Source organism: Ranitomeya imitator, chromosome 6, assembly GCF_032444005.1.
Source record: "Ranitomeya imitator isolate aRanImi1 chromosome 6, aRanImi1.pri, whole genome shotgun sequence".
Lineage (NCBI taxonomy): Eukaryota > Metazoa > Chordata > Amphibia > Anura > Dendrobatidae > Ranitomeya > Ranitomeya imitator.
This window is the reverse complement of record NC_091287.1, coordinates 5,519,723-5,543,530: the sequence shown is the minus strand read 5'-3', so window position 1 is coordinate 5,543,530 and position 23,808 is coordinate 5,519,723. Positions and strand designations below refer to the sequence as shown.

General features: G+C 46.9%; 1 protein-coding gene across 1 annotated transcript in view; it reads right to left on the bottom strand.

Moving 5' to 3' along the window:
- The window catches only part of OBSCN (obscurin, cytoskeletal calmodulin and titin-interacting RhoGEF), a 655,700-nt gene that overhangs the window by 454,683 nt on the left and 177,209 nt on the right, over positions 1 to 23,808 (bottom strand). The window contains exons 31-42 of the mRNA XM_069730488.1: positions 23,297 to 23,566; positions 22,923 to 23,189; positions 20,659 to 20,925; positions 18,883 to 19,155; positions 14,959 to 15,225; positions 12,360 to 12,626; positions 11,990 to 12,256; positions 11,612 to 11,878; positions 4,588 to 4,854; positions 3,970 to 4,236; positions 3,616 to 3,882; positions 1,086 to 1,352 (exon numbers count right to left, since the gene is read on the bottom strand). Coding sequence (XP_069586589.1) covers positions 1,086 to 1,352; positions 3,616 to 3,882; positions 3,970 to 4,236; positions 4,588 to 4,854; positions 11,612 to 11,878; positions 11,990 to 12,256; positions 12,360 to 12,626; positions 14,959 to 15,225; positions 18,883 to 19,155; positions 20,659 to 20,925; positions 22,923 to 23,189; positions 23,297 to 23,566 — 3,213 coding nt within the window. The remainder of the gene's footprint in view (positions 1 to 1,085; positions 1,353 to 3,615; positions 3,883 to 3,969; positions 4,237 to 4,587; positions 4,855 to 11,611; positions 11,879 to 11,989; positions 12,257 to 12,359; positions 12,627 to 14,958; positions 15,226 to 18,882; positions 19,156 to 20,658; positions 20,926 to 22,922; positions 23,190 to 23,296; positions 23,567 to 23,808) is intronic.

Sequence of the window (23,808 nt, the reverse complement as noted above, 5' to 3'; positions counted from 1 at the left end):
GACTACATTGTACATAAAGGATCAGGTGAAGGTCACCCTCTATTAGATCACATGGTGCATAGAGGATCAGGTGGAGGTCACTCTACAAGATCAAATGATACATAGAGACTCAAGTGGCGGTCACTCTACTAGATCACATAGTACATTGATGCTCAGGTGGAGGTCACTTTGCCAGATCACAAGGGACATAGAGGCTCAGATGGAGATCACTCTCTACTAGATTACATGGTATATAGAGCCTCAGGCGGCAGTCAATCACTATACATGTAGATGATAGGTATTGCTCAACTGTTTAGGTGGGTGCTCTGAAGTATGACACCAGGTGACATTAGTAATAGAATATAAACTTCGGCACTCCAAATTGCAGAAAATGATCTCCTGAGCAGCATGAGGATATAACTCTTGACGTCCTGTTGCAGCACCCACAGACTTACCTTGAGAAAGGCCACATACAGGCCAAAACGTTGGGCTTAATGTCTGTAATCCAAGTCTTCATATAACATTTCATTTTCTGCAATTTGGAGTGCCGAAGTTTATGTTCTGTTTCTATAGATGTACATCACAGGGACATGAAAGAAGATGAGTTGTAGATCACTATCTGCTAGATCTCAGGGGTTTGGGCTCATAAGTATCTGAGCTAAAAGTTTATAGCTAAGGAAAATGAACCTTAGTTGCATTTACCATCCGCTGGGGTCACACTCGATCTTTTGTTTTGGAACATGCGACTTGTGGTCCTGAGACCTTTATTGCCCCTTTCCAAGGGATCCTTGACTGATGAGAACCAGAGGTCATCAAAACCAACAGGATCAATCCATTATGAGTGCCCTCTTATAAATTACAGAGTCGCATCATAAATCTCAAAACCACAATTCACAGGACTGATAAAGGAAATGTTACTGAAGCCTAAAGACAATGGATGCAAATAAGAATTACAGGTCATTGATCCATGACAAGATGGAGATGAGAAATGGAGAAAGCACAGAATAAGATGAGGATTACGAGTAGAATATACACACGGGATATGGCAGGAATGATGGCGGTAAAGTGTTAGAAAAGCAAAAACGTAAGGACTGATGGGAAATTACCCTTCACGACCACTGCCGCTGATGTTTGCTGGTCTCCACAGACACACGTGTACTCCCCGGCATCATCCAGGTCCAGGCCATGAATAACCAGCTCAGCCACAAGACTGTCCTGGGCTATTTTATATTTGCTGCTTGGTTTCAGTGTCTTCTGCCCTTTCCTCCATTCCAGAGACGCCTTTGGTTTGGTCATGGTGCAGCATAGTGTCAGCGCTTCTCCTTCCATGCCTTCTTTATTGTCCAATCCAATGGTAAATCGTGGAGGAAGAGCTGAAAAACAAGAGTGACAAGAGCAGAGTAGCGATATGAAGGAGGACGCACAAGAGAGCATGACGATGGCGGGTTAGAGGGTGACAGCAATGAGGTGAGGGAAGAGATGAGTAATGAAGACACCATGATGATGGTGAATTAGAGCTCAATGAGGTTAGAGAAGACACCATGATGATGGCGAATTAGAGCTCAATGAGGTTAGAGAAGAGACCATGATGATGGCGAATTCGAGGCTGAGCTCAATGAGGTTAGAGAAGAGACCATGATGATGGTGAATTAGAGGCTGAGCTCAATGAGGTTAGAGAAGAGACCATGATGATGGCGAATTAGAGGCTGAGCTCAATGAGGTTAGAGAACACACCATGATGATGGCGAATTAGAGCTCAATGAGGTTAGAGAAGAGACCATGATGATGGCGAATTAGAGGCTGAGCTCAATGAGGTTAGAGAAGAGACCATGATGATGGTGAATTAGAGGCTGAGCTCAATGAGGTTAGGGAAGAGACCATGATGATGGCGAATCAGAGCTCAATGAGGTTAGAGAAGAGACCATGATGATGGCGAATTAGAGCTCAATGAGGTTAGAGAAGACACCATGATGATGGCGAATTAGAGCTCAATGAGGTTAGAGAAGACACCATGATGATGGCGAATTAGAGCTCAATGAGGTTAGAGAAGACACCATGATGATGGCGAATTAGAGCTCAATGAGGTTAGAGAAGACAACATGATGATGGCGAATTAGAGTTCAATGAGGTTAGAGAAGACACCATGATGATGGCGAATTAGAGCTCAATGAGGTTAGGGAGGAGACCATGATGATGGCGAATTAGAGCTCAATGAGGTTAGAGAAGAGACCATGATGATGGCGAATTCGAGGCTGAGCTCAATGAGGTTAGAGAAGAGACCATGATGATGGTGAATTAGAGGCTGAGCTCAATGAGGTTAGAGAAGAGACCATGATGATGGCGAATTAGAGGCTGAGCTCAATGAGGTTAGAGAACACACCATGATGATGGCGAATTAGAGCTCAATGAGGTTAGAGAAGAGACCATGATGATGGCGAATTAGAGGCTGAGCTCAATGAGGTTAGAGAAGAGACCATGATGATGGTGAATTAGAGGCTGAGCTCAATGAGGTTAGGGAAGAGACCATGATGATGGCGAATCAGAGCTCAATGAGGTTAGAGAAGAGACCATGATGATGGCGAATTAGAGCTCAATGAGGTTAGAGAAGACACCATGATGATGGCGAATTAGAGCTCAATGAGGTTAGAGAAGACACCATGATGATGGCGAATTAGAGCTCAATGAGGTTAGAGAAGACACCATGATGATGGCGAATTAGAGCTCAATGAGGTTAGGGAGGAGACCATGATGATGGCGAATTAGAGGCTGAGTTCAATGAGGTTAGAGAAGACACCATGATGACGGCGAATTAGAGCTCAATGAGGTTAGAGAAGACACCATGATGATGGCGAATTAGAGCTCAATGAGGTTAGAGAAGAGACCATGATGATGGCGAATTAGAGGCTGAGCTCAATGAGGTTAGAGAAGAGACCATGATGATGGCGAATTAGGGGCTGAGTTCAATGAGGTTAGAGAAGACACCATGATGACGGCGAATTAGAGCTCAATGAGGTTAGAGAAGAGACCATGATGATGGCGAATTAGAGGCTAAGCTCAATGAGGTTAGAGAAGAGACCATGATGATGGCGAATTAGAGGCTGAGCTCAATGAGGTTAGGGAAGAGACCATGATGATGGCGAATTAGAGGCTGAGCTCAATGAGGTTAGGGAAGAGATAAATAATAGACTGTGATGACTCCATATTAGAGATTTACAGCGATGAGGTTAGGGAAGTAGTGAAGAGACCACAATGATGTCGATGATGGATTAGATGGTAACAGTGATGGTGAGGAGACCGTGATAATGACATTGATGGTGTTGTTGGCATAACTCATGGCAGGTAGATTGGTGAAGTAGAGGTTAACAGTGATGATGTTAGGAAGGACATGGGTAGTGAAGAAACTGTGATGATGGCAATGATAATGGTGGTGACGATGGCAGAATACAGCTTGACAGCAGTGCAGTTATAGAAGAGGTGCGTAGCAGAGACCACTGCGATGGTGGTGATGATGAGAGTTAATAAAATTGATGTTACTGAGGAAGCAAGTCACAAAGTGGCTGAGTAGCAATGCGGTTAGAGAGGAGGTGAGTTGTGACCTTTATATTGCTGCAGGTAATGCATTATAACGTATTATACCCTTCACGGTCACTGTGGCTGCCGTCTGACTATCTCCGCACACACAGATATATCTCCCAGTGTCTTGTTGGTCCACGTTGTGAACGAGCAGTTCGGCCATCAAACCCTCCTGACTCAGCTTGTACTTGTCACTCGACTTGATTATTTTATTTCCTTTCCTCCACTCCAATGAGGCGCCGGGTTTTGTCAGCTCACAGCGCAGAGTGACTGCATCGCCTTCTACAACTTCCTGATTTTTTAATTCTTCCTTAAATTCTGGTGGTAAAGCTGAGAAACATGAAGACAATGTAAGTGAGAGGAACTTGTGAGGTGGCATCAACATCAGAGAGCAATCACAGCCACTTTGATATTTACCGTGCACTGTGAGGGTTGCTGATGTCTTGAGGTCACCGCATGCACACGTGTACTGCCCGCCATCCTGCAGATCCACATTCATAATCTCCAGCTCGCCAGTACAACCATCCTGGCTGATCTTGTACTTGGTGCCGGGTCCGAGGGACCTCTCATCCTTCCTCCAGTCCAGCTGAGCATTGGCCTTGGTCAGTTCACAGGTCAGGACAGCCGAGTGTCCCTCAATACAATCCTGGTTCTGAAGGCCTCTCTTAAATCTCGGTGGCAAGGCTGATACCATGTGAAGGAATGACAGAAAAAAAGAATCGCATAATCGGATCCAAGGACCTGACAACATGGCAGTAGGAAATGACAACCGAACTGGTACCACTCCTACCACCTGGTTATTCCCTCGGAGGCCTTATACTACAGCTTAAGGATGAAATTTCTCTTTACATGACTCTTCCTCCATTATCTACAGGTTACATGTAATATTATGACGTCATACCAGTCATATTAAGAAGACTGGGGCCTCCAGATATGATGGTGAAGGAGGCCAGACATTACCACAGCCCTGATGATAAAGCCTCTCAATCCTGGGACCTAGGAGTTTTTTTCCATCTTGGGTCATGAGATTTTTACCTGTAACACCAACGGTTGCTGAGGTTTCCTTGTCTTCGTGGATACAGCTGTAGATTCCGGCATCTTCCTCCTGTAGGTCAGTGATGACGAGCTCGGCGATGCAGCCCTCCTGCCTCAGGACATATTTCTCAGACCCCTGAAGAAGACCGAGTCCTTTCCTCCACGCTATGCTTACATCAGGTTTGCTGAGCTCACAATGGAGGACCAGCCTGTCCCCCTCGGTCACATTCTCATCCTTCAGACCATGTATGAAATGAACGGGAAGAGCTGGAGAATGTGGAGCACAGATTGTGAATATATATGTAAAGGCATTATACTGTATCACTAATAATAGGTTTTAGCGGTCACCCCACAAATTGAAGTCCCAGCGCACCTTTACCCTAAAACCAGGCACTTAGGACAGTACATGTACTACTACTTGTCATTATTGTGTTGGACAATTCTGTAAATATAATGGCATGTGAAAAGTATATACACAGTACCAGTCAACAGATTGGACACCCCTGTTCATGTAGTGGTTTCACGTTTCTTATTGGAATGTGCACATTGTAGATACAGATGGAGCGCCACAAACCACAAAGGAAAGCTAAAACACACATGGAAACAATGTGTAAAACAAACCAGAATGTGTTTCTCCTCAGATACCACTATTTTACTCTGATGTTGGCTGTATGTCCCATTTTCTCACCAGCTTCATTGCTCATAACCTGGAATGACTCCAACCGTGCTGAAGGATTTCCCCAGGTGTTTATTTGACAGCTTTGCCACTGTGTCCAACTCATCTCAAACCATCTGCATTGGGCTGAGGTCCTGTGATTGTGGAGGTCATGTCTTCTGACACAGCCTAGCTTCTCCTTGGTCTCATCGCACTTACATCACTTGGAGATTTTGGCCCACTGTCATGACACAACACAAACAACGGTCCCACTAAGTGCAGACCAGATGTGATGTCGGTCGCTGAAGAACATTGTGATGACCATGCTGGGTAACGTGACATAAATGTGTAATGAATCACCAGCAGTGTCACCAGCAGATCCCCCACTACCACTATTTCACCTCCCCTCTATGCTTTATGGCGGGAAACGCACATGTAGTAATCATCTGCTCACCTTTTCTGCATATCACAAACACTTGATGTCTGGCACCAAACATCTTTCACTCTGACAACTCACAGCACAGTACAGATTTCCATTGATCTCATGTCTGGTCTTTGGGTTGTTCAGTCGATACAAGCCTCTTCTTGTTTGCAGTCATCAGTAGCAGCTCCTTTGTGACACTTTGACCATAAAGGATGATCCTTGCTGTCTCCGCTGGAGGTCCGATGTTGAGATGTATCTTCTACTTTATGTCTGGGCATCATTTATGAGAGCTGTTAGCCAAAGTGCTGTCAGTTTGCATTTTGTTTAAGTTGGTAACTTTGATGAACTTATCCTCTGCAGCAGAGGGCATTCTTGGTGAGAGTCAGATTCATTGTAGTGATTGGTGGTTTTCATGACTACATTTGAGGATAAACGCAATTTTCTGGATTAATTAACCTTCATATCACAGTAACACATTCTGGTTTGTTTAACACAAGTCTTTACTCTGTGTTTCCATATATGTTCCGTCCTTGGTTTTGCTGAATCTACAATATGCACATTACAATAAGATCAAAGAAAACGATTGCATGAACAAGTGAGTCTGAACGTTTAACTTGTACAGTACACCAACCTGAGCGTCCCAACCGACCCTCAACCTTAATCTGAAACCGCAACCTTTATCATCACTCATAACTTAAAGAAATAATCAGTACACATATAGTTAGGTCTTCTGGTTCAATTTTTGCGAATAGAATATAAAAAGAATGGAAGTGATGGATCCAATAAGAAGACCAATAATTAGCTAGATGCCAATGAAGAAGGCCATGCGTTCACTACAAGATTGGTGGAGGACTGCTGCTCCCGCAAACATGTGTAATCACCATTGTTCATCTGTTCTAAGTCCTGTACAAGAGCATGGTTCTGCCCCATCTGCTATTTTTGCCCCAGTTTGAGGGCTTTCTGTCCTCTCCTCCATGCCACACAAAGGAGGGGGATTTTCAGCTCAGCTTCACCAATCTATCCTTCATACTCTGCTTACAATTCAGCTCATGTCTAAAGATATAGAAAACATGAAATAAGGATTTTATCAATCAGTAACGAATGCAGACCCCATCAGATGGCAGATTACTATTGAAGCTGATGTTGGCAGTGGTCCCTTGTTCTTTGTATACATAGATGTAGCTTCCAACATCTTTTCAGTAAACGTCACAAATTCTCAGCTCTGACACTAGAACATCCAGACTCATTTACTTGTCGTTTGCTTTCAGGGAGGTGCATCGGTAAGAAAAGTATGAAAACAGAATAGGTCACAACATGCGGTCCACATAAGCTCCGAAGAACGTAACTTACCTTTTTACAAAGTAATACATTGCTACTGAAATGGTTATCATACCCATGAAACCTCCCCACAGTAAGGAGAAATGAATGCATGAAGAGTTTGATGCACTTATTGCTAAAGATTTCCCAGTATTTGAGCCAATTTACCACTGATATTCAATGTGTCTTTGACGGAAGTGGTTTTCATGAGCTTGAAGTGGAGCGCAGCCCCTTTTCCTTCCCTCAACTTTAGTTATTCTTTAAAAACTGGTGGAGAAGCTAAAATATACAGAAAATCATCTCATGCAAAAGAGAAAATGATGTTGCAGCATCGGCACTGGACCCTGAGAGAAAGACTCCACCATTGGCAGCTCTACAGTGTCCTCCACATCCTACAGCATCAGCACAGGACCCTGATAGAAAGACCTCACCATCAGACAATCTCTAGTGTCCTCTACATTCTACAGCATCGGCACATGACCCTGAAAGAAAGACCCCACCATTGGCCACTTTTAAGAATATCCTTCAGATCCTACAGCATCAGCACATGATCCTGAAAGAAAGACCCCACCACTGGCCACTTTTAAGAATGTCCTTCAGATCCTACAACATCAGCACGTGCTCCTGATAAAAAGTTCCCACCATCGCCATCCTCCAGCATCTTCACATCCTACAGCATCAGCACAGGACCCTGATAGAAAGAACCCCCATCAACCGCTCTCCAAAGTGTCCTTCACATCCTACAGCATCAGCTAAAGACCGTAAGGAAAGACTCCACCATCAGCCACTATCCAGAGTGTGCTCTACATCCTATAGCATCAACACACAACCCTGATAGAAAGATCTCACCATCAGCTGCTCTCTAGAGTGTCATCCACATCCTACAGCATCAACACCCTATCCTGATGAAAAGACTCCACCATCGGCTTCTTTCCAGAGTGTCCTCTACATCTTACAGCATCAAAACATGTCCCTGATAGAAAGATCCACCATCAGCCGCTCTCCAGAATGTCCTCCACAGCCTACAGCATTAACACACATCCCTGATGGAAAGACCTCCCATTAGCCGATCTCCAGTGTCATTCACATCCTACAGCATAAGCCAACGACCCCGATAGAAAGACTCCACCGTCGTCCGCTCTCCAGAGTGTTCTCTACATCCTACAGCATCAACACATGACCATTATAGAAAGACCCCACCATCGTCCACTCTCCAGAGTGTTCTCTACATCCTACAGCATCAACACATGACCATTATAAAAAGACCCCACCATCGCCCGCTCTCCAGAGTGTCCTCTACATCCTACATCATCAACACAAGCCCCTGATGGAAAGACCCCAACATCGGCCACTCTCCAGAGTGTCCTCTACATCCAACAGCATCAACACAAGCCTCTGATGGAAAGACCACAACATTGGCCACTCTCCAGAGCGTGCTCTACATCCTAAAGCATCAACACACGACCCTGATAGAGAGATCCCACCATCGGCCACTCTCCAGAGTGTCCTCCACATCCTACAGCATCAACACACGCCCCTGTTGGAAAGACCCCACCATCTGCTGCTCTCCAGAGTGGCAGCTAAATCCTATAGCATCAACACATGCCCCTGATGGAAAGACCCCCCATCAGCCAATCTCCAGTGTCATTCACATCCTACAGCCTCAGCCGATGACCCTGATAGAAAGACTCCACCATCGGCCGCTCTCCAGTGTGTTCTTCACATCCTAGAGCATTAGCACAGGTCCCTGATAGATGGACCCCACCCATTGGCCACTCTCCAGAGTGTCCTTCACATCCTAGAGCATTAGCACAGGTTCTTGATAGATGGACCCCACCATTGGCCATTCTCCAGCTTGTCCTTCTCATCCTAGAGCATTAGCACAGGACTGATAGAAAGACCCCACCATCGGCCAATCTCCAGAGTGTCATTCACATTCTACAGCATCAGTAGACAACCCTGATAGAAAGACCCCACCATCAGCCACTCTCCAGGGTGTCCTTCACATGGTACAGCACAGGATTCTGTTAGAAAGGGCCCACAATCAGTTGATCTCCAGTGTCCTTCACATCCTACAGCATCAGCTCCCATCCCTGATAGAAAGACTCCACCATTGGCCGCTCTTCAGAATGTTCTCCACAACCTACAGTATCGGCATTGGAACATTACATACAAGAAATCAAAACTTCTGTGATGCTCAGCACTGATAGGAAGAAAGTTCACAAAATAGTTGGAAAACACATTGAGAAATGAATTGTAGGACTCGGCAGTACATTAAAATGGACCAAACTTTTTTTCACAGGCAATGAAATTCAGCCATCTGCTGCTCGCGATCATGACCTCCTCATCCTAGTTTCCAGATAGGAACATTAGATAAAACACCTGCTCTCTAGTGCTCTCCATCACTATGGCATCAGCATAATATCATGCTATAAAAGACCCCCATCGCCGCTCTCCATCACGTTCTCCTCATCCTACAGTTTTCACATAGGAACATTAGATAAAATACATGATCCATTCCACTCTCCATCACATTCTCCCAAAATTATGGCATTGGAATAGGAGCCTGAAGTACATGAACAGCAGTATGATTAAGTCCAATGCAGCATACGGTCTGGGGCGAACAACACCTCTCCTCCTGTGGTCGCCATCCTGCGAGAGCTAGGCAAGTGAGCGGCCAGTAGCTGTTCCTCCTGACTGCACCATGCACATACACGGTCAGCTGTGCAGAGCATGCATGTTTTCAGTGGGAAGTAAACTTCTGCCTGACACCCTTGGTGGCCACTTATCGCCTGTGGGAATATACCATGCTGAAATACAACATGTGCAATTCCTCTTCTTCTAACGTCTGCCATCAGAGAAGTCAGGACACCCCATATCCAATAGGTGATCTTCTGATCCCACCTAGATCTGCACATGCAGCAACAGTTGTGCTCAAAAGTTTACATACCCCGGCAGAATTTTTGCTTTCTTGGCCTTTTCTCAGAGAATATAAATGATAACACCAAACCTTTTCCTCCATTCATGGTTATTGGTTGGGTGAAGCCATTTATTGTCACACTACTGTGTTTTCTCCTTCTAAATCATAATGACAACCCAAAACATCCAAATGACCCTGATCAAAAGTTCACATCCCCTGGTGATTTTGGCCTGATAACATGCACAGACGTTGGCTCAAATGGGTGTGAATCGCTACTAAAGGTAACATCCTCACTGTGACCTGTTTGCTTGTAATCAGTGTGTGTGCATAAAAGCTGAGTGAGTTTCTGGGATCCAGACAGACTCTTGCATCTTTTGTCCAGCCACTGACGTTTCTGGATTGTGAGTCATGGGGAAAGCAGAAGAATTGTCAACGGATCTACGGGAAAAGGTAGTTGAACTGTATAAAACAGGAAAGGGATACAAAAACAATCCAAGGAATTGATAATGCCAGTCCGCAGTGTTCAAACTGTGATTAACAAGTGGAAAATCAGGGGCTCTATAAAAACACAACCACGGTCAGGTACATCAACAAAAAGGTCATCCACAACTGCCAGGAAAATTGTTCAGGATGCAAAGAAAAACCCACAAAGAACATCAGCTGAAATACTGGACTCTCTGAAAACTAGCAAGTCACTGTTTCATGCACAATAAGGAGGCACTTGAAGAAAAATGGGCTGCATGGTCAAATTTGCGATCATCAGCCTGGAAGCTGCCCATGGGAGGTATTTGAACGTTCCAACATGACAACGATCCAAAACACAAGGCCATGTCGACCTGTAATTGGCTACAGCAGAACAAAGTGAAGGTCCTGGAGTGGCCATCTCAGTCTCCTGACCTCAATATCATTGAGCCACTCTGGGGAGATCTCAAGTGCACAGTTCATGCTACACAGCCCAGAAATTTACAGGAACTGGAGGCTTTATGCTAAGAAGAGTGGGCAGCTTTATCATCTGAAAAAATAAAGAACCTCATCCACAACTACCACAAAAGACTTCAAGCTGTCATTGATTTTATGGGGGGCAATACACGGTATTCAGAAATTGGGTATGTGAACTTCTGATCAGGGTCATTTTGATGTTTTGGGTTGTCGTTATGATTTAAAAAGAGAAAACACAGTAGTCTGACAATAAATGGCTTCACCCAACCACTAACCATGAGTGGAGAAAAAGTTTTGGTGTTATCATTCATATTCTCTGAAAAAAGGCCAAGAAAGCAAAAATTCTGCTGGGGTATGTAAACTTTTGAGCACAATTGTATGTTCTCTATCATATACAGTATATGAGCACCTTTAGTCTTTTGAGGTTTCGAGGCCGTACCCATTTTGATGTTGGTGTTTAAAGCCTCTGAGGGAATTAGAAGAAAAGAGACCACTGACTAATGACAGTGAGATATTCACGGTTCTGTATAAGTCATGGAGTGATTGCTATCTGAGAATTAGTGTGAAATGTAGAAATCTAATTTACGAGCACAGATCTCCTAAATTATCAGAATTTGGTGTAAAATGCCCCTGTTGCAGAGATAGATGTATTTATCTAATCTCAGCATTGGAATTGTTAACTTTAAACTCACATCTACAACATAGAACATGAAGCCTAAAATCTGGACTAGTGTTGGCCCCTGGGACCAGAATGGCAGTGAGACATTACCAGTGACGGTGACAGTGCTGGTCGTCTGGTGCTCTCCACAGACACAGGCATAGTCTCCTCCGTCCTCCAATGCCAGGTCACGTATGACCAGCTCTGCGCTCAGTCCTTCCTGACGGATCTTGTATTTCTTGCTCTGTTTGATGGCCTTGTTCTCTTTCCTCCACTCCACGGTAGCATCCGGCTTGTTGAGTTCACAGCGCAGAGCGATGGAGGCTCCTTCCGTGGCTTCCTGAGGGGTCAGCTCCTGAGTGAAGAGGGCTGGAAGTTCTGGAGAGAGAAGATGGATGAAGGTGAGCACTCAAATATTTCTTGTATGTAATGATGGCTGCTCCCATCTCAATTATGCCTGATGGGCCAGATAATAAGGATGACACTGACCTTGCACCTTGACCCGGGCAGCAGTCTGTTGGTCTCCGGTATCACAGGTGTAGGTTCCAGAATCTTCTGAGTTCACGCTGTGTATGACCAGCTCCACTATGGTTCCCTTCTGCCTGAATTCATACTTGTCATTGGCCTGAAGGACGGTTACACCTTTCTTCCAAATGACATGAGCATCAGCCTTAGTGATCTCACAGGACAGGGTGACGGCGGAGCCTTCTTCTGCATCACAATTTTTCAGATCTTGTTTAAAACGAACCGGAATGGCTGCAAAAAGAACAACTTTAGAACTGAATATTCTGAAAAATCTGCCCTGCCCCTGAGTGGTGAATCCCACACCCTTGATACTGTGTCCCAAATGGTTTCCTACCAGAGATGGTCACAGAGGACGTGCTCTTCTGGTCTCCAGTATCACACGTGTAGTCACCAGAGTCTTCCGGTTTGGCGTTCAGTATGAGAAGCTCCACTACGGTACCGTGTTGCTTCATGTCATACTTGTCATTTTTCTCTAACGTTTCTTCATCCTTCGTCCACTTCACGGGGTCGCCGGGCTTGCTGAGCTCACAGTGTAGCTTCACTGTGCTGCCTTCCTTTGCTTTCTCATTACGGAGGCCTTTTTTAAATAAAACCTGGACAGCTGAGAGCAAAGAAAAGATATTATCAGGCTAAAAAGAGTGTGAACATTAAAGCAATGATGGTATAAAGGTGGCGAGCCTCATATGTCCCCATAACACTATAGACTGGTGGAAGGAATGCTTCTGTGGATTCATATGGTATATATATGTTGGTATAAAGCAGTTTCCATGTTTGTGGAAGGAATGAACAACCCTAAAATGGTGTCTGGTGTAACCCTATACCCATTGTGCTATTGACACCATTGATGATGCCAGTAACACGTGTCAATCATCATTGGCTTTTTATACTGTCATACTGACGACTGAGAGGTCGCTGTGGCACGGAGACATTGTGAGGCAATGATGTGTGTACAGTGTGAATTTGGGGTCTCCAGTGTGCGCAATGATGGATGTTAAAAGAGCGAGACTTGCAAAGAGACACCTGAAACCTTGGCCTAGTCAGCCACTGAGGGGTACGCTGGTGGGATGAGAGGGTAAATGCAGCACGATGATGAGTAGAGTCTCCATCGCGTGAAAACACTGACAGACGGGTCTTCGAACTCAACAATAAAAGTCATGATGGAGTTTGAGAGACTCATCTATGGCGAGACGGTGGACCTGTAATGTGGCCAGAGCACTCGAATAGTCCCTAACCATGTACTAAGAACATGTTACCCCATGTCAGAGGTCTGACAGACATCCAGAATAACCAGCAGAGGTTGGAGAAGACACAGGTGGTCACATAACCATAGTGGCACAAATGTCTGTGGCAGGAGCCGTCAACTGCCCCCCGGAGGATTTGTAGTGCGGCCAGAGCCCAGAAAGAAATGGCTGCAGCTGTCGAAACCATCAAGCATCGTGTAGGCAACTTTCACCACTAAGCTTTGTGCCCTATTAATGGTGACCGTAACTTCAGGACATAACATATATACAGGGGATCTCCAGACTTATGTGGGGCAGAAACCTCTAAAGGAAGTCAATGCTGCTTCAATTGGAGATTTAAAAAAAATTTACCTTTGCAAAGAGTCTTGACTTAGGCTGGTTTCACATTTGCGTTTTTTTGGGTGCGTTTTTGCGGTAAAAAACGCAAAAAAACGCATGGTGAAAAAACGCATGTAAACGCGTGCAAACACTGCATTTTTTTGACGCATGCGTTTTTGCATGTGGTGAAAAAAACGCGGCGTTTTGACGCGTTTACATGCGTTTTTTCATGCGTTTGCGTTTTTTAAACGCATGCTGAGAAATGTGTGACAGCTGCCAATCATCAAAATAAAGTAAAAAACCCACTATATACAGAAATAGTTAGGGTTAGGGGTAGGGATCATAACCCTAACCCTAAAGGGATCCTAACCCTAACCCTACCGCTAACCCTAAAGGGATCCTAACCCTAACCCTACCCCTAACCCTACCTCTAACCCTAAGGGATCCTAACCCTAACCCTACCCCTAAAGGGATTAGGTTTAGGGTTAGGGGTAGGGTTAGAGGTAGGGTTAGGGGTAGGGTTAGGGGTAGGGTTAGGATCCCTTAGGGTTAGGGTTAGGGTTATGGTTAGGATCCCTTAGGGTTAGGGGTAGGGTTAGGGGGTAGGGTTAGGGTTAGGATCCCTTAGGGTTAGGGGTAGGGTTAGGGGTAGGGTTAGGGTTAGGATCCCTTTATCACCTTTATGTTGGGGGGTGGCATATCAGTGTGTTTTCTGGTTTTTTAATATAAAAACGCATGCGTTTTTAACGCAAAAAAACACATGCACAAAAAAACGCATGCGTCCCCATTGACTCCAATGTATTTTTTGACCCAAAAAAACGCATGAAAACGCATGCGTTTTTTTGTTGTTCAAAAAACGCCTCTCAAAAATACTACAAGTTGCATTTCTGAAAATGAATGCATGCAGTAAAAAAACGCATGCGTTGCAAAACGCGACCAAACGCGTACAAACAAAAACGCATGCGTTTTCAATGTTAAATATAGGAGAAAAAAACGCATGTGTTTTTTTGAAAAAAAAACGCTGCAGACAAAAACGCAAGTGTGAAACCACCCTAAGACTGCCCCTTATTGTCAGGACAGCTCCTATGCACAAACATGTGTTTCCATGGTTACAGACTTCAACTGCTGTCAGGCTAGTCTGATTGTGCAGCGACGTCTACTATCTGGAGGTCATCTAGGAGGGAATGCTCAGGCAGAAACACAAGACTGTCACTAGGGAGAGACATAGATGTGAAGCGGAGCTGTAGACAAGACTGTAGGAGGTAGTTATTACAAGATTATTTATTAAGTATCTTCATATTTTATATTTAATGCACTGAAACACAATCAAGTAATGGAAGGGTGTGAGGAAATCCAGACGCCTTGTGGATTTACCCTTGACGGTTAATGTTGCTGACGACGTCCGTTCCCCGGTTTCACACACGTACGTTCCGGCATCTTCCTTCACCAGGTTGTGGATCAGTAACTCCACCCTGCGATCTTTCATCTTCAGCTCATACTTATTGCTGGACCTCAGGAGGTTGCCATCCTTCTTCCATTGCACCGAAGCTTTCTCATTGGAGACTTCACAGGAAAGAGTCGCCGTGGATCCCTCCTCGGCCTCCGCGCTCTGCACCTCACGTTTGAAGAAAGCCTGGACAGCTGGAATATGCAATACACACAGTCAGTGGTGTCATTCTAGGATAACATCGTGATGCTCACCACGTGCTCAAAATAATCAGCCTCATGGCGGCCTCCAAAATCAGCCCTGATAATGGTGTAACCATGAGAGTAATGGGACACGGAAAAGAGACAACGTCAGAAAGAAGAGGCAGGCGATACCAGGACACCACTGCCACGGGTAGCAGGCGGCATGGGCCACGTATGACATAATGCACAATGATGAAAAACAGGAAGAACACATCGGCGACATCACATCTTCTATAAATCACTGCCACATAGGCTGACCATACACAGAAGACAATGTGGGGACAATTCAACTGTCCCCTGACCACACATGACGAGCAAGAGAAGGATCAGCAGGTTGGAGGTTGCTGCGCTCATTCCATCTAGTCTGCAGGAGACAAGTCACTGAAAGAGGTTTCCTCCTCAATCTGGAGGTGCACGGCAGAGTCCGGAGGGGAACAGTGGAGTCTAGGGGAGAAGAGAACAGTCTGGAGGTGGACAGAGGTACCAGGAGGTGCACAGAAGAGTTTTACCAGGATAGAACGGTCTGAAGGAGGACCGAAAAGGGCAGAAGAGACTTGAGGAGGGCAGAGGAGACTGGAGAAGGGCAGAGGAGTCTGGAAAAGGACAGAGGAGACTGGAAGAGGACAGGGGAGACTGGAAGAGGACAGGGGAGACTGGAAGAGGACATGGGAGACTGGAAGAGGACATGGGAGACTGGAAGAGGACAGGGGAGACTGGAAGAGGACAGGGGAGACTGGAAGAGGACAGGGGAGACTGGAAGAGGACATGGGAGACTGGAAGAGGACAGGGGAGACTGGAAGAGGGAAGAGGAGACTGAAGGAGGGAAGAGGAGACTGGAAGAGGACAGGGGAGACTGGAAGAGGACAGGGGAGACTGGAAGAGGACAGGGGAGACTGGAAGAGGACATGGGAGACTGGAAGAGGACAGGGGAGACTGGAAGAGGACAGGGGAGACTGAAGGAGGGAAGAGGAGACTGGAAGAGGACAGGGGAGACTGGAAGAGGGCAAAGGAGACTGGAAGAGGACAGGGGAGACTGGAAGAGGACAGGGGAGACTGAAGGAGGGAAGAGGAGACTGGAAGAGGACAGGGGAGACTGGAAGAGGACAGGGGAGACTGGAAGAGGACAGGGGAGACTGAAGGAGGGAAGAGGAGACTGGAAGAGGACAGGGGAGACTGAAGGAGGGAAGAGGAGACTGGAAGAGGATAGAGGAGACTGGAAGAGGACAGGGGAGACTGAAGGAGGGAAGAGGAGACTGGAAGAGGACAGGGGAGACTGAAGGAGGGAAGAGGAGACTGGAGGAGGATAGAGGAGACTGGAAGAGGACAGGGGAGACTGAAGGAGGGAAGAGGAGACTGGAAGAGGACAGGGGAGACTGGAAGAGGACAGGGGAGACTGAAGGAGGGAAGAGGAGACTGGAAGAGGATAGAGGAGACTGGAAGAGGACAGGGGAGACTGAAGGAGGGAAGAGGAGACTGGAAGAGGATAGAGGAGACTGGAAGAGGACAGGGGAGACTGAAGGAGGGAAGAGGAGACTGGAAGAGGACAGGGGAGACTGGAAGAGGGCAAAGGAGACTGGAGGAGGACAGGGGAGACTGGAAGAGGACAGGGGAGACTGGAAGAGGACAGGGGAGACTGGAAGAGGACAGGGGAGACTGGAAGAGGGCAAAGGAGACTGGAGGAGGACAGGGGAGACAGGAAGAGGACAGGGGAGACTGGAAGAGGACAGGGGAGACTGGAAGAGGGCAAAGGAGACTGGAGGAGGGCAGAGGAGACTGGAAGAGGGCAAAGGAGACTGGAGGAGGGCAGAGGAGACTGGAGGAGGGCAGAGGAGTCTGGAAAAGGACAGAGGAGACTGGAAGAGGACAGGGGAGACTGAAAGAGGGAAGAGGAGACTGGAAGAGGGCAAAGGAGACTGGAGGAGGGCAGAGGAGACTGGAAGAGGACAAAGGAGACTGGAGGAGGGCAGAGGAGACTGGAGAAGGGCAGAGGAGACCAAAAGAGAGCAGAAGAGACTGGAAGAGGATAGAGGAGACTGGAAGAGGGCAGAGGAGAGCAGAAGAGACTGGAAGAGGATAGAGGATACTGGACGAGGACAGGTGAGACTGAAGGAGGGAAGAGGAGACTGGAGGAGTACAGAGAAAAAAGGAGGGCAGAGAAGACACGAGGAGTGCAGAGGAGACACGAGGAGGGAAGAGAAGACATGAGGAGGGCAGAAGAGACATGAAGAGGGCAAAGGAGACAGAAGAAGGGAAGGAAGACACAAGCAGGGCAGAAGAGACTGGAGGAGAACACAGGAGTGTGGAGGAAACAGGATGAAAATTGGATGAAAAATAGAAAAGTTTATCTACAGGAAGAGACATAAGAGTTTACAGAGTAGAGATATGACTTTTGCTCATCACATCTGAAGTTTGCACTAGAGCAGGAGCTAATAAGACGTCCAATAGATAATCACACAGTGGACAACCATTTCGGTGGAGCCCTAAAAGAAAAACTATTCTATACAAAAATCAAGAATGGTTAGCAACTTGCCACCAAACAGCACCTGTAGGGACCATGAATAATTGTGTATTAATGACCTTTTGTGAAAAATCTGCATTACAAGATTTACATGTTGGGCGGTGTACAATAATCCGTCCGCGTCCCCAAATCTGAGACGAGGTACATTTCCTGCAGTCATACGGGTACAAGAAGCGTGTGGTGCGGAGCTCGTGGCGGGTGAGACGCTGCGGATGCTGCTGCATGGCGGTTTGTTCATGTGGAACGGTGAGTTGGTAGTTCTGGATAAGTGGTCAATCAGTTCTCGGGAATCATATTGGGTAAGAGCAGAGAATACAACATGAAGGCAGGACCGGACTGCTCCATCTTCTACATACAGTACTCCATCATTTACAAGAATTAGCAGCCGTGAAGGAAGCGTTCCTGGTATTCTAGGGGGTGTTCTTGGGACTCAGTCATCGTTAGTCAACGCTGAGATGAAGATTAATTACTAATTATGTCTTACAAACAATTCTAGTCTTTCTGCATCTCCGGACTTCAGTTTAGAAAAAACACAAACTCAGACTGTGAAGGCGAATTTCAGCTGCTGTCAGCCCTATGTCATCTATCGTTAAGTTGGAAATATCTCCCGAATTCCCATAAAGGCTTTAATTTTAATGAAGAACATTCTCCATGGGTTACTTTCCGTCTTTCATGGTCTTGGTTAGTTGCGTCACGAATAGCCAGCATATTGACACTTGGAGCATCTTGTACGGACCTCCCCGCCTTTGGACCAGGCAGCCGGATCGTGGGGTATGGAGGTCTCACTGTGAAGCGTAGCACTTTCCCCCCATCCATATCTCTAAACTGGTGACTGAGGGCTTTCCTAGAATAATGAGACCAGAGTTGTAGAGTGTGTCGCGTCCCATTCATTAAGTATGATTTTCTCCGTGGAAGCCTTCATAGAATTAGTCATAGTATATACTCAGTTATATTTTCTATGCAAGCAAAACATGACCTAGATATAAGGACTTCGCTCATTCCTCATGTGACTCTGGACGTCTTCAGGATTTGGGGCACTTCCTAACGTTTTACTCAATCCAAGATATTTACTATTATTTTTGTTTTATTACCTTTCACTAAAAGTTTTACAGACGTTTTCTGGTTCCCAGCTTCAAATGTGACCATGCCAGAGTCCTTCACACCCAAGTTCTTGAGCATCAGCATGTGGTAGCCCCCTGCCAGGGCTTGTGTCTCATTCACATCATTGGTATGTAGTGGGGTTTTATCCAGGAACCATTGTACTTTCTGGTAATGAGCCGGACAGATCCTACACTGAAACATGGCCGATTCGCCTTCATAAACTTCAACGTCTTCCAAGTCTTCTACTATAAGAACTTTGTGGCCTAAAATGAACACAGACAGTTGAGAAACCAAGATCCTGAAGGTTACGTGGATGATCAGCGTTTTGTAACTACTCGGCCATCCTTCAGGTGCTCTGGGCATTTATGGTCTACAGCAGATTGGACACAAGACTTTTTAGGGATGTCAACGTACTAACAAGAAGCCAAGCTATGTGGAGGAAGACAAGCTAACAGAAGATCGCTAGAGCAATGGGGCGACACATCCGATACAGACATGTACTGACAAGTCAACATTTCCAGAAAACTACAAGGACGTAGACTATAAAATCTCAACTTCACAGTGCGGACTGCAATATGGAGACCTTGCCATTATTACCTCCCCATCTTAGCAGAGGATAGGGGCCACAGATATAGGGGCCATCGGCTCAGCACATGAGCAATGATCCCAGACCTTCACATTACAGAATGCGTCAGGACATTCCGGATCCTGCACCCAGTATGGCAGAGGCCTAGAAGTGCAGCAGATCGAGCTCCATCACTTCAGCATTAAAACGTACAAAAAAACAACAACAACTGACCCGAGCTCTGGCGTCTCCTGTCTGTGAACACTGCTCAATCGTTAGATATGACAGATTCAAGTAATCACCACAAGGACAGAAGGCAGCTAGAACATGACTGTCACGTGTCTGACCATGCTGCTAGATCCCCTGCCTGGTCACTGTGTGGGGCTGCACTAGCAGTAACTGCTGGACAGCAGCAGAGTGGCAGCTAAGCTCTAAGGTTGCTGAGACTAGTTGTCCCTTTCCTGTCCACCGGTGTTTTTCAGCAGTGAGCTGGTATGTAATTAGCTCTCTGCTGGGACCTCAGCAGTCAGTCTGATATAAGTGCCAGATATATGTTCATCTAGACCGGGTCACTCTGATCCATTGTTCTTGTGTGCAACTGTGTACATCCTGCTGTCTAGCCTCGGTTTGTTTTTTGACCACCCACTTGCCTACTGACTTTGTCCCTGAATTGACCACTTGGTATAGACCCCACGTGACAACATTTCCTACAGCCAGCTTGCTCCATAAACCCAGATCCCTACACCCAGGTTAGAGGGTGAGGGCCAGGACTACCCCTGGGATCTGGTAAGTGGAGTAGCTTGCACTAAGTCTTTAGGTGGATGCCCTATGAACAGCTGCCACATTTTCACAGAAAGTGGCATATCTGCAATGCACTGCTGTGTGGTGCCGGCAGCGTGGTACCAGCCATGTGGTGCCGGCAGCGTGGTACCAGCCATGTGGTGCCGGCAGCGTGGTACCAGCCATGTGGTGCCGGCAGCGTGGTACCAGCCATGTGGTGCCGGCAGCGTGGTACCAGCCATGTGGTGCCGGCAGCGTGGTACCAGCCATGTGGTGCCGGCAGCGTGGTACCAGCCATGTGGTGCCGGCAGCGTGGTACCAGCCATGTGGTGCCGGCAGCGTGGTACCAGCCATGTAGTGCCGGCAGCGTGGTACCAGCCATGTGGTGCCGGCAGCGTGGTACTGGCAGGATTGCTCATACCTGTGACAGTTAGGGAAGCCTTGCTCTGGGCGTCTCCGATGTCACAGATGTAAGTGTCGCTGTCGCTCTTCTCCAGTTCGTTGACGGTGAGGCTCAGGACATTCCCTTTCTGGCTGATCTCATATTTTTTGGATGTCTTGAGCTCAGTGATACTTTTCCTCCACTTCACGGTCAGAGGGCTTCTCTCTGTCTCACAGGTGAAGATGGCGGCTTCCCCCTCCTCGGCCTTCACATCTGACATGTCCTTGGTGAATCTGTTGGGTTTTTCTACAGACACAAATATGAAGGCTTCAAACTACAGGGACAAATCACTGATCTGCTGTCCAACATAGGCACAAGTCAAGGGAATATCCCCCCGCCAATCACCTGCCGACACCGGACTATAATATCCCCCCGCCAATCACCTGCAGATACCGGACTATAATAACCCCCCGCCGACACCGGACTATAATATCCCCCCGCCAATCACCTGCAGATACCGGACTATAATATCCCCCCGCCAATCACCTGCAGATACCGGACTATAATATCCCCCCGCCAATCACCTGCCGACACCTGACTATAATATCCCCCCGCCAATCACCTGCCGACACCGGACTATAATATCCCCCCGCCAATCACCTGCAGATACCGGACTACAATATCCCCCCGCCAATCACCTGCCGACACCTGACTATAATATCCGCCCGCCAATCACCTGCAGATACCGGACTATAATATCCGCCCGCCAATCACCTGCCGACACCTGACTATAATATCCCCCCGCCAATCACCTGCCGACACCGGACTATAATATCCCCCCGCCAATCACCTGCAGATACCGGACTATAATATCCCCCCGCCAATCACCTGCAGATACCGGACTATAATATCCCCCCGCCAATCACCTGCCGACACCTGACTATAATATCCCCCCGCCAATCACCTGCCGACACCGGACTATAATATCCCCCCGCCAATCACCTGCAGATACCGGACTATAATATCCCCCCGCCAATCACCTGCCGACACCTGACTATAATATCCGCCCGCCAATCACCTGCAGATACCGGACTATAATATCCGCCCGCCAATCACCTGCCGACACCTGACTATAATATCCCCCCGCCAATCACCTGCCGACACCGGACTATAATATCCCCCCGCCAATCACCTGCAGATACCGGACTATAATATCCGCCCGCCAATCACCTGCCAACACCTGACTATAATATCCGCCCGCCAATCACCTGCAGATACCGGACTATAATATCCCCCCGCCAATCACCTGCAGATACTGGACTATAATATCTCCCCGCCAATCACCTGCAGATACTGGACTATAATATCCCCCCGCCAATCACCTGCAGATACTGGACTATAATATCCCCCGTTATACGTAAGGCAGCATGGTGGCTCAGTTGTTAGCACTGTACTATATACAGTGCAGAACAGAGGCTCAGTGGTAAGCACTGTACTATATACAGGGCAGAACTGTGGCTCAGTGGTTAACACTGTACTATATATAGGGCAGCACGGTGGCTCAGTGGTTAGCACTGTACTATATACAGGGCAGAACAGAGGCTCAGTGGTCAGCACTGTACTATATACAGGGCAGAACTGTGGCTCAGTGGTCAGCACTGTACTATATATAGGGCAGCATGGTGGCTCAGTTGTTAGCACTGTACTATATATAGAGCAGAACAGAGGCTCAGTGGTTAACACTGTACTATATATAGTGCAGAACAGAGGCTCTGGTCAGCACTGTACTATATACAGGGCATAACTGTGGCTCAGTGGTTAACACTGTACTATATATAGGGCAGAACAGAGGCTCAGTTGTTAGTACTGTACTATATATAGAGCAGAACAGAGGCTCAGTGGTCAGCACTGTACTATATACAGGGCAGAACTGTGGCTCAGTGGTTAACACTGTACTATATATAGGGCAGAACAGAGGCTCAGTTGTTAGTACTGTACTATATATAGAGCAGAACAGAGGCTCAGTGGTTAGCACTGTACTATATATAGGGCAGCACGGGGACTCAGTAGCTAGCACTGTACTATATATAGGGCAGCATGGTGGCTCAGTTGTTAGTACTGTACTATATATAGAGCAGAACAGAGGCTCAGTGGTCAGCACTGTACTATATACAGGGCAGAACTGTGGCTCAGTGGTTACCATTGTTTCCTTGCAGTACTGGGATTCACCAAGGTTAACATATGCACAGAGTTTGTATGTTCTACCGTTTTCTATGTGGCTTTCCACAACCATAATTACATACCTGCAATCTGCACTGAGGCTTTGGTCTTGGAGATGGAGGTTTCACAGACATATTCTCCAGAGTCCTTGGCAGACGTCTCATGAATTATGATCCAGGTCTCCGTTCCCTCCTGGCAGACCTCATATTTCTGGCTGTTCTTCAGCACTTTCCCGTCTTTGGACCACTTGACGTTTGTGTCTACCTTGGAGAGTTCACATTTCAGAACAATGTCTTCTCCAGCAACAGAGGATTTATCTTCCAAGGGACGGGAAATAACGGCAGGCTTCTCTGAAATACAAAGGAAGACTGATGGCGAGAAGATCAAGACCACAGCCCTAAACCCGTCATAGACGTGTGCCTCACATCTCGTTGCCCGGCCTCATGGGGCTCCTCACCTCTGACGGTCAGCGTAGCTTTGGACGTCAGATTCCGAGCTGTGAATAGCACATCCCCGGCATCGCTGGCCTTCACCTCCTTGATGTTCAGCAGGTATTTCCGACCCTTGTTGGACACCTCAAACCTCTTATCATTCTCAATGTCCCTTCCGTTCACCATCCAGGAGCATTCATCGATGCTCTCATGAGACAGGACACACTCGAAGCTACAGCTCTCGCCTTCCTTGGTCTCCGTGCTTTTCAGGCGTTTAGTGATCCCAATGTTCAGTTCTGCAAGGACCATAGTGAAGGATTAGAGGCCGAGTTCCCGTATCACATGAGAGTGAGGGGGAGAGGGGTAATTATAATCTACGATATGTGCTAATTGATTAGTGGTGTGCCACGATTATGGATCAGACCGTGTAAGATCCCGATCGCACCATCTGCTAATCTGGTGCAGCCACACGCACTGACACCTGTAGGACCAGATGACTGTCTAATTACTGCAGAAAAGTTATAACGAGCCCGTACCA